Genomic DNA, 11,362 nt, shown 5'->3' on the forward strand with positions numbered 1-11,362 from the left:
AATTTTCACTTTCCATCAAAAAAAGAAATCTCTAAATGTGCAAATTTGCACGTTTTTACTCATGTCAGTTCACCCATATTGATGTGCGTTTTTCCATGATCGTTTAGGTGAAAGACATCATGAAGGATATTATGTCCAACCTGCAGCAGACCAACAGTGAGAAGATCTTATTGAGTTGGGTACGCCAGTGCACCCGCTCATACCCAGAAGTCAATGTGCTGAACTTCACCACCAGCTGGGCTGACGGCCTGGCTGTCAACGGCGTCCTACACCACTTCAGGTGAGTAGAGATTGTAGATTCTGGGGGGGGCTGGAGCACAAAATGTGGTCATGGTAACAAACATTTCACTTCAGCGATCTGATGAACCTAATAGGATGATTCTCTCTCTACATTCATGTTTTTGTGTTTTGATACATTTAGTCTGAATTTTATTAACTTCTTGCTTACCAATTTTGTGAGACAGCATTTTCCATACTCTTTTATGTGCCGTGTTGTGATATTTGTTGCTGTGGGAGGATTTATTTCTCATTATATAGTTGACATATGACCTTCAAATGCTTTCAAGAAACCAAGGCCTCGCCCAGGACTGAGTATCGATCTTGATTGGCATGACGTTTGAGCTAACATTCCAGGAGTATCACACAATCCAGACCATCAGCAGATTTACTACAATTTCCTTAATAGGACATATCTCACCCCTGTGATAATGCATCACATGAAAATAATAAAAAGCCCTTAATGCAATTTCTTCCCACTAAAAGCTCAAGTTACATATCTTCACATGATCTGGAAGTGCTCTTCTTTTGGTCAGTACTGGAACAGTATTGTATCCAAAATATCTGTCCTGATCAATGATTCAGTACCTATTACTGTCTATGTTTTGATTCTGAATGATTTGTCAGCCCTCCAGCTCTCTAAAACTCAAAAACATGCTGTTTTTGCTGGACTTACAGCGGCCAAGAGAATGCTTTCAACCCGTTGGAAACCTCCTCATGACTCGTCTATTCGTATTTGGACCCTTTTCTTTTTGGATGTCATATATATGGAGCTCTCCACGGCTCGCATAAATGGAGCACCAGGAAAGACTTTGGACACTTGGCTCAGCATTGCTGAATCTTTGAAGTCCATGTTGTAGATTTGTGCTACGGCCTTCTTGCTTCTATCTGTGCGTGTGTTTGGTCCTTTTTGTCTTATGCTGGTCTCCCTGTCAATGCCTCTTGTTTCAGTGTGTTTGTCTGTGTCTGTTTGGGAGCTGGAGACATCGTTCTTGCTGTTGTGTTTTTGTTGTCTCCCTCCTTTCCGTATTTCCTCTTTGTTTTGGTGTGGAAACATTTGATTGCAAGGAAGGATTGTAGAAAAGGTGCACTGTGCCTTTTTTGGTATGTGTAGTTTCTGTAGATTGTCATTTAGACCATAGTTTTGCACTTTTGCTTAAAAAAGAATTTGATTGCAACAAAAAAAAAAGGAACCAAGGCCTCTAAACGTTTGCGAAGAAGAGATTGTGAGGATACCCACGCTTTGTAAGTGGCGGGAGGTCAGGTTGACAGGTCAGCGCCTGCTGGGTGTGTGTACACTTCTTGACTTGATCTGTTTACGCCTGCCATGCCACTGTTTGCACACGCTTGGTGTGTGTGTATCCACTGTTGCAGGTGAAAGAAAGCGGGCAAGAGAAGCGTCAGGGATGTTTTTCCCGCTTTCTGTAACCCCTTGTCCTTACTAGTATAGTTATATACAAGCACACTCACACACAGGCCTGTGAGCTGTGAGAAGGGCCAGTGTTGGTTTAGACCTGGCCCAGGGTTTAAGATGGATCACTGAGCACACACATTCCACACCCAACTGGCCTCGACACTAGTCCCCCCTCTGCACCACTAAGGGAAGAGTCTTTTCTGCATGGAGGACAGATATATGATTAAAACATTTGTCCCTTTTTTTCTGCAAAAGTGATAAGCTCAGGAAATGGTCATTTATTTTTCGAAATAATGTCTCTAGAAACCTAAGTTACTATCACATTGTTTAAATGTACAAAACACATTTTTTATACAAGTGAATGTAAGACAGAAGCTGTGTTCTTAAAACCAGATGATTGACAGAAATTCTGCTCAATTCACATAAAAGGGTTATAAGTGTTATAAGATTTACCTTTATTACAACAACACCAGCGCTAAGAGAAATGGGCATATGTATGCAGATATGTGAATTATCACAATATGAATTATCTGCGACTGTAACATTAATACGGGAAATCTTGAATGTTATAATCTCCATGTTGCTGCTCTAATCGCTACCGTTCTTTGTGTCTTCAGGCCGAATGCATTCAGTTGGGATCAGGTGGTCAGACTGAGCCCTGTGGAGAGACTGGACCATGCCTTCACAGTAGCCAAAGACCAGCTGGCCATTGAGAGGCTACTGGATGCTGAAGGTACGGCAATTCTGAGCTGTTTTAAAAACTTTCCCACATTGTGCACATAGATCAACTGTATTTATTTGGGCAGGAATAACTGTAGAAAGCTTTTATGAAAATGTAAAAATTGGTTGCAAAAAAGTTTCCTGTGAAGTATCTTTTTATAGTAGTCCCAAATAATAGTTGGCTGTGGAATGACATACATTTTACTGTCTAAAATTCCCACTTAATAAACACGGTCTGTGTTCACGGAGCCTTCCTTTATGTCCTGCCAGCAGTTGGACACACTTACGGTGGAGCAAATACCTTGGTGTTTTATTTGGCTGAAGATTTGTAAGAAGCTGTGTTTGCTCAGAATTTTCTAGGAGTACCTGTAAATCCTCAGTGTGCATGAATGTAAGCTGTCTATCTTCAGACACTTCTTGTTACACCTGACCTGTGTCAAAGCCAATTTTATTCAGTACAACTTGCCTCAACTTGCTTTTTTTCTCTGACTCTCACCTTCCTTTCTATCTAATCTTCTCTTGTCAACCTTAACTGCCATCTCACTCATTCTCCCTCCTGCTTATCATGCTAAATTTCTATCTCTGATCTTCCTGCCCTATACATCCACCTCCCTACCGCCATCTTTCCCCCCCTCTCTCAGACGTTGCGGTGCAGTTACCAGATAAGAAGTCGATCATCATGTACGTAACATCGCTGTTTGCTGTGCTGCCCAAAGATGTGAGCATGGAAGCTATCAGAGAAGTGGAGACCCTGCCACGCAAATACAAAGTGTCTGAGGACTTAGGTCCAGGCATCAGTGCTCAGGTAAAACACACAACACAATAGGTCTGTACTTTATGTGATATGATACAGGAGTGAACAAGATTAGCTTGCATAGAACACCTCAGATTTTTCTGAATAATGATTTTGGGGCAAAGTAGGTAGGACTCGTAGGTCTAGACCAAGGTGAGAGTCACTGTACTATTCTCACAAATGGTGCTCATTGAAATCGATGGATACACATGTTATGCAAGGAATCCAAGGTGCTCTTTTCCATGAAACTTTAAAAATTCACAGCTGGTAACCGGCAGAAGCACATTAAGTCCAAACCTCAGGAATTTATAACTGGAATAAAAAAGAGTGTTTGGTAACAGATAACTGGGCCTTATAAATTAGGAACAAGTTTCAGTTGAGAACTGGTTCTCGATACCCTAAACAGTATACTACCTCCTTAATCCCCATGGTGCAGTTATTTCAGTAGCGACACAGTGCATTAGTCTAGCAGATACATCTCCCCCAGTGGCTGCCTGTCAGTGCTGGTGTAAACAAACCGTTAACTCTTTTTTTTTTTTATGAACGGAGAGATGATAGTTCAGCTGTTGAACGACAGCTTCAACCACGGAAAAGCTAAAGTCGCATGTAAATCTGAACCCATAACTGCTTCAACCTTTGCTGCCGTGCTGTGTTTCTGATAACATTCAGTTTGAAGGCCACATACGCTGTTATGTGCAAGCATAAGGAATATTGTGAAGTGTCTCATTGTGTGTTGCCAGATAGAAGGCCCCCCCCCCCCCCCTCCGAAAAAGCTATCTCCTTCATTCTCTCCAGCACTGCTCATGAAAAGCACAGCAGGCACAGGCAAATAGGAAGCAGAGCCATGACTCACCCCTCTGACATTAGCCAGCCGACCGAGCTGCATGCTTCTGGAAACACAGAGCTGTAAATGGGTGAAAGGAAATGAGGGAATAAATTGGTGAGAATGGGAGTGTGTGCGCAGAGAGTTGACAGGGAAGGTTATTCACGCATTAAAGATACTGGTGTGTTTTCGGCGGGTGGCGTAAGTGTGTGATTCACATGCACATACTGATACTGTTCAATGTTTAACATCTGTGATCAAATTATTTCTACACCTTGGTTGGACTTTCCTGCTGTTTTACTAACTTGTGATTGAGATCCTGTTTATGGTCTTAACATACTGTTTATTCCATAGTAACTACACCAAACCAAGTTCAATACCCCCCAAAAATCTAATTTCTTTCAAGCACATACATCCCTGGGGCAGCTCGTTTCAGAGGTTTTTAGTCAGAAGTCAGAAAATCCCAAAACCACCTCTTAAGTTTTTATTGCCCATGGGCACATACTTCACACGTCCTGGAACAAGTGCTGGAAAAGTCTTTTAAAATAGTGGCTTGATTGGTCCAACAAGGGGTTTAGTTTCCTGGCACAATTTCTTACTCCATAGGAAGTGATGCGTATTGCTGCTGGTAGTGGAAAGAGGAAAAATAAAAGCTCTTTGTTTTTGATGACTGTGTTTGGTTCCCACCTTAGTTTAACGGCCATTGTATTGGTTCATGGTATTGTTGTAGAGTTCTTAATGTTGGTATTTTCAATATTATCGACAACAACAGCTTGTGATCTAATATCATTTTGTTGCCTTAGCGAAATATCACTGATGAAGTGTACTGACATACGCGTGATGATGCAATACATGTTCCAGAATTACAACTGCAAATGATGAATGAAGGCATCGAGTTGGGCAAATCATCTGGTGATAATAAAGCGTTTTGTTGAGCCAGACCACAGCTATTTTACAGCCATTCAAGTCAATAAATAGACCAAGGCTGCAGCGCTCTCTCTCTCTCTCTCTCTCTCTCTCTCTCTCCCCCTTTCCTCCCTTGTCTTTCTCTCCTTTGCTCTTTCTCTCATGCTTTGTCGCTGCCAGCCTCTACTGGTCTAACACAAGGCCTTACAGTATTTGTGTGACTTACTCCAATAAATCCAAAAAGTCACTGAATATTTTCAGCATTTGACCTTTTCTAGAGTTTGCTACACAGATATTACCGTTGTGTACTTGCCGCATGGAAAACAAAGGTTCAATTGAGTTGTTAAAGTACCAGTCTTTAAATACCCATTAGCATCTCTGTCATCATTGACTTGGCGTGGCTGCCACTGCAAAGATTTTATCTCCTGTTCATTTCAGCTCCAGACAGATTTGTTGAGCTCTGTCAAATTTTTTCCTGCGTTCCTTCAGAAAAAGGGAAATCTGAAGTAGTTTGTTAAGGATTTTGTTGTCTACAAAGGATGTCACCTGTGCACATAGTGTGCATTTAATGGAATTTAAAAGTAAGTTTGTGTTGAAAATATAAAGAAACTGCCTCTTTTATGGTGTAAGATTTAGTATCGTATTCAGGGACGTTGCACTGGCAAGACTACTGTCATTACACAAAAAAAATCGTACTTTCTACTTATATCTAGTGTTTCTTTTTAAATTACATAACAGGTTATCTTTCAAAATGTTTTCCCTCTTGTCCTTAAAGCAATTCATAAGTTATTTCTCCTTTTAAAGTTTTACCATCCATCTCTCTGACTGTACGCCCTACTTTACCCAGGATACTACTGTGTTTTAGACCTACTCCTAGTCCTAGAATGAGGATTGACCTGCTCAGCGTGCCAGGGCCGCCTCCCCGCATCCTATAATAGGCCTGCAGTTGTTTTGTTTTTTCTTAGCTGAACAGGGCAGGTTGTTGTGCATACTTCACAGTAGCACAAGCCCCTCCTGGATGTCGGGCTCTATTTTAAAACTCACCAAGTGATATGCACTGGTGAAAATTGGAGTAAATAACAAAAAGAGGTTCCTGGCATGGCTGTGTTTCATAGAAGTCAATGTTAGAGCTTTTTTGTGTTTGAGTTTTGATGTGGCCATATGAATGTGATCCATGCTTTCTGTCAATGTTACACCTAGTACAGTACAGGCCTAGTACAGTACTTTCTTTAAGTAATATTTCACATTAATGATGCCCCAAGATGTAAACTCATTGTCTACAATATGATCAACCAGTGCCATCATCTCTTGCCTCATGTTTTTCAGACTGTGCAAATGGAGGAAGCAGGCAGCAGCTCAAGGCCTGAGACCCCCAGCACCCTGACAGAGACGGAGGGGGAGATGGAGGGAAGCCTTCTGGAAGTGGACCTGGACAGCTACCAGACCACACTGGAGGAGGTGCTGACCTGGCTGCTGTCAGCTGAGGATGCCCTACAGATTCAGGAGGAGGTGTCGGACGATGTGGAAGAAGTCAAAGAACAGTTTCACACACACGAGGTAGGAGGAGAAATGCAGGCTGGCATAAATATAAACATGCACGCACACATAGACAGAGGGGCACACAACATTGTAGACTGGAGATAGAATCCCAGAGATAAGGAGGCCTCCCACAACCAACTGTACATGCTCTGTACATGTTGGGAATGCCAGGAATTCTGCTGAGAACAGTGGCGCACTGCACCCCATGGTGCCCTGGCCCAAGCTTACTTGCTTGCTTGAGAAGGCGTAGCTGCAGGGTTTGTGTCTGTGCATGTGTGTAAATGGGCTTTGGCTGGATTCCCTTGGCTGAAATGTGAATATTTCTGAAGTCTAATGTCTGGAATGCAGGTCAAAGCTGAAAGCTGAGAGCAACAACATCAAAAGCCTCTTTAACAGCCAGGCTTTTCAGGAGGTCTAAAAAACAATCTCTTCAGTATGTTTCAGCCTTGTTGTTCACATACTTTTTCCAACTTCTCCAGCAAAGCCTAATTAAAAACAATGTGCAGTCAAAAATGCTAACTCTTCCAGAGAGCTCACAGAAAACCGACAATAACTCAATTCATTGGGCTTCATATTGCTCATAAGAAGGAGCTCCTCTAAGGTGTTAAAAGTTCAACAATTATATTCCTTCTTAAAGCATTTTCTTACTTCTCTTTTGTTTTGCAATTGGCTGCTTGGCAGACTCTGCTCTTTAGTTTGTGCTTATGGGCTTGTCTGATTGTTGCTACAGCAACTCTTGCCAACCCAAGGGTGCAGAGGTGATGTCAAGTGTTTCTGCAGGGCATTATTAAGTATTATAAGTGAAGCTAGTATTGAGATTTTAGCATGTGGGTGCCAAGTGCCAGCGTGCTGATTATCTAAGCAATATTTGGGCTCAGTGTTTTTAGGGTATGTGGTTATACACAGTCTTATCTTAACATACTGTACATACAGATAGTGGGTCCCAGGGCTGTTTTGTTTCTAGCACACATCTTGTCTGTAAGACCACCATTTCAAATTGCAATGAGAGTCAAGTAATTGCAGTTAACGGTTTTTTTTGTAATAACTGAGTTATTATATATATATATACACACACGCACACACACACACGCACACACACACACACACATATATAATACTAATTCTCTTCCCCCAAAAGGCCTTTATGATGGAGCTGACAGCGCACCAGAGCAGTGTGGGTAATGTGCTCCAAGCAGGTAACCAACTAATTGCCCAGGGCAATCTGACAGACGAGGAAGAAGAAGAAATACGGGAGCAGATGAGCCTCCTCAACTCCCGCTGGGAGAACCTCCGAGTGGCCAGCATGGACCGCCAGGCCAGGTAGATGCACATTCATATACACCTGCTAGGTGTAGTCAATACCGTCTGCTGTAGTTCACCTGATAGACACCTGATAAGCATGAAAATCTCCAAGACCTAACAAGTTTTAACACTCAATCTGTTTTTTCAAGGTATATGACACACGCATGCGCACACAGTTGTTCATAAATCACATTAAGATGTCCACTAGAGCATTTGTTGACCCTGAAGTATAAGTACTTGTGCATGCATGCCATGACTCATTGTGCCTGCTGTATACAGACTGCATAGACTCATTGTCTATGCAGTCTGTATACAGCATTGTCACTTTTTCTAGTGTTGTGTTACTTTGTGGCAATTAAATAACCAGCTGAACAGGTAGTTTCCCCTTAGAGATGATTTAACTGATAGCTTTCTTCCTTTACACGTGCACCTCACTGTCTCTCTTTAGGCTCCATGAAGTCCTGATGGATCTCCAGCAGCAACAATTACAGCAACTTTCTGATTGGCTGACGCAGACAGAGGAGCGTATCAGAAAGATGGAGACAGAACCGGCAGCTAAAGACCTGGAGCTCTACAAAGAACAAATGGAGAAGCACAAAGTAAATGCAGTTTCCCCATTCAAACATTTTCTCTCAAAGCCCACTATTCACTAAACACTAAAAACTAAAAGCTCGCTAATCAAAAAGGAATTGATTATAATTGACTCAACGTGGACAGGATCAAGTAACATTTTTAAATAATTGTCACAGTCTCACTGCACTGGTCTTGTACTAAAAACAGTCCGCTTTGTCACATGTTTGATCCTGAACTTTCCTGAGTTATTCACTGTTTTGAGAAAGCTTCTCTGCCAGCTCTGTTAATGGGTAATATGTGACCGTGCTTAATTCACTTTTTGCGTTTCCGTTCAGGGGCTTCAGAACGACCTGGAGGCGGAGCAGGTGAAGGTCAACTCTCTAACACACATGGTGGTTGTGGTAGATGAGAACAGCGGGGAGAGTGCCACTGCTGCCCTGGAGGAGCAACTACAAGTGAGTTGTCAGATGTCTTTGGGACTTGTCAGTTCAAGGAGGAGAGTCTTCCTCCAGTACATTACGCCTTTTAATACCAATTCATGAACGGTAAACATTGTTGCCCTACTGCTACCTTATGAATATGTACTTATGTGTGAATACATAAATTATTCTAAATATTTTAACCTCCTTTTATTTTTCAGAACTTTATAACTTTAACTTTTATATTAACGCTGGCAGTGTGAACATATATTTTCTATAGATTTATGAAGCTGTAAAAAGTGTCTCGATGAGAAGTGTCTTCTGTAAAACAGATGTGTACCAGTGTAGGTATTTCTGCACAAAGAGGTCCAAATTATATGTTTTCAAATGTTTCCTCTTTTTTTACAGTGTTTCTGAGAACCCCCTTGTTTGTATTAACCTTTGTCTTTATCCTGCATTCAAGTCTTTGGGTGAGCGCTGGGCGGCTGTGTGTCGCTGGACAGAAGAGAGGTGGCACAAGCTGCAGGACATTTTTATGGTGTGGCAGCAGCTTTTATCGGACCAGGTATGACATGCAGCACGCTCTCCCTTACACATTATGCATTATGGACCATTTCGACACTCTCATGTCCACATTGAGCTGAGATGCAGAGAAAACCCCACTTTGTCTTTTATATCTTTAATACTTCTCAGTTTTTAAGGCCATGAAGGATCTTTCAGTCCTTTGCTTTAGGAAGTTAACTTGTGTCTTTCATTGTTTCAGATGCTCTTTTTTTGGTTTAACAGAAGCTTAGATCAAAAAGAAGCATCCTGCAATTCTCATTTAACCCTAAACACACTGTTGTTTGAGTTTGAAATGTGTCTGGTTTTGAATTTAGGTATTGATCAGATGCTGAAATTTAGAACTAAAAAACATTTTACACAGGTTAACTAGGTTCACACCAAGACTCTGTTTGTAATGTGTGCTAAGTATTTTAAGTTCATGTTATTTTCCCACCTCTTCTGTAGAGTTTGTTTAGAGCATGGTTGGCAGAAAAAGAGGAGGCCTTGAGCGAAGTACAGACCGGCAACTTTAAGGACCCAAGTGAAATGAATACCAATGTGCGCCAATTAGCAGTAAGTAGTCTGCCAAGTCTTTGTAGTTGCCATGCTGCCGAGCAGATACTTTAACAACTAACTAAGCCTTCATGTGTGAGCTTTATAAAGTGTCAATTGATAGTGTAGGCTTTGATCTTTTTTTGTGATTCAATCCTGTAGATTTTAAAGGAAGACATGGAAAAGAAAAGGAGGACTCTCGACCAGCTGTCTGATGCAGGACAGGATGTGATAGCGCTCCTGCGGAGCCCTGAGGTCGGAGCCAAGATTGAGACAAGTACAGAGGAGCTGGCACATAGATGGGACAGCCTGGTGCAGAAACTGGAGGACTACTCCTTCCAGGTCTGTGTGTGTGTGTGTGTGTGTGGGAGACCTTATATTTACATGTTACTCTATTCAGAATGGGTTTTGTCTTCCTGCTTTCTGTTCTTAACAAATGTTCCAGCAAGTAGTACACCTAAGCTTATAGAGATACATGGTTACTAACTGTGGCAATTCGATGCAGTTTATTTCTATTCTATTCAAAATAGTCAGTTTAAGTGAAGTGATGTGAATAATAAATGACCAAAACCACTGTTTTTGGATGTAAAATTTTAACTTAGTCGGACCATTATGCAAAAGTGCAAAATTTTGTTTCTGACTAAAACCACTGCTGTACATTATTATAAAGTGAATAGAATGTATGAATGAACTTTTCCCTAACAAGGCTAGCAGGGTAAATATAAAAAAAATATTTATAAAATTGTTTGGTTGTGACTTGGTGAGTGTGGTAAATGTATGTCCCATTCTCACTGATTCTCACATGATCTCACTGCTAAGGTAATGGAAGCTGTGGCGGATGCTGGGATGACTCAGGTGGAAGAGCAGGTCGTCGTGGATACAGTTGCCGTGGCTTCGGCTGCTTCATTTGCTGACCAGGAGTTGGCCCCACCTGCTCCCCCTAAGAAACGACTAGTGGAGACAGATGCAGAAGTCAGACGATTGTAAGAACTGGGACACACACGGACTAAACCTACTTTGCCAGAAAAGTGTAGAAATGAAAGTCACACCCACACTCACCAATGCACACATTGTGTTCTGTGTTCTGTAGGTTTGAAAATGAACTTTCCGACCTCTTGAGCTGGATTAAAACTTGGAAGAAATCTGCTCAAGCGCTGGCCTCCACACACCCTGACACTACACCTGACACACCAGACCTGCAGGAGAAACTTATGGTATACCCCAGACGATTCGGCAATTTCAATTTTAAGTTAGAGCACATGTTTTGAAATCCCACTGTAATATGTGTTAATTAATCACTGCAGGGTTTGGAGTTGGACCTCAGAGCAAAGGAGGCCACAGTTAGTCAAGTGATCCAGGAGGGAAGGGTCTTGATGGACCAGCTTGAGAGAGGTATGAAGGAAAGAGGAGGTTGCTCACTGACTCTGAAAGGGTACATTACTTTACACAAACACAAACCAAACAATTTTTTTACACAAATCTATCTGAGTTTTGTCAAACAC

The 11,362-nt window shown here is 41.8% G+C and overlaps 1 protein-coding gene across 3 annotated transcripts in view; it reads left to right on the forward strand.

Annotated features, from left to right (window-relative positions):
- Positions 1-11,362, forward strand: part of utrn (utrophin) — a 140,861-nt gene that overhangs the window by 26,369 nt on the left and 103,130 nt on the right. For all 3 annotated transcript variants that reach the window (XM_034900315.1, XM_034900314.1, XM_034900316.1), the window contains 13 exons: positions 108-280; positions 2,308-2,423; positions 3,052-3,215; positions 6,259-6,489; positions 7,610-7,791; positions 8,222-8,372; positions 8,682-8,801; positions 9,229-9,330; positions 9,774-9,881; positions 10,023-10,202; positions 10,680-10,843; positions 10,951-11,074; positions 11,165-11,252. In XM_034900315.1, the coding sequence (XP_034756206.1) occupies positions 108-280; positions 2,308-2,423; positions 3,052-3,215; positions 6,259-6,489; positions 7,610-7,791; positions 8,222-8,372; positions 8,682-8,801; positions 9,229-9,330; positions 9,774-9,881; positions 10,023-10,202; positions 10,680-10,843; positions 10,951-11,074; positions 11,165-11,252 (1,903 nt within the window). The remainder of the gene's footprint in view (positions 1-107; positions 281-2,307; positions 2,424-3,051; positions 3,216-6,258; positions 6,490-7,609; positions 7,792-8,221; positions 8,373-8,681; positions 8,802-9,228; positions 9,331-9,773; positions 9,882-10,022; positions 10,203-10,679; positions 10,844-10,950; positions 11,075-11,164; positions 11,253-11,362) is intronic.

The sequence above is a fragment of the Etheostoma cragini genome, chromosome 18, assembly GCF_013103735.1.
Source record: "Etheostoma cragini isolate CJK2018 chromosome 18, CSU_Ecrag_1.0, whole genome shotgun sequence".
NCBI lineage: Eukaryota > Metazoa > Chordata > Actinopteri > Perciformes > Percidae > Etheostoma > Etheostoma cragini.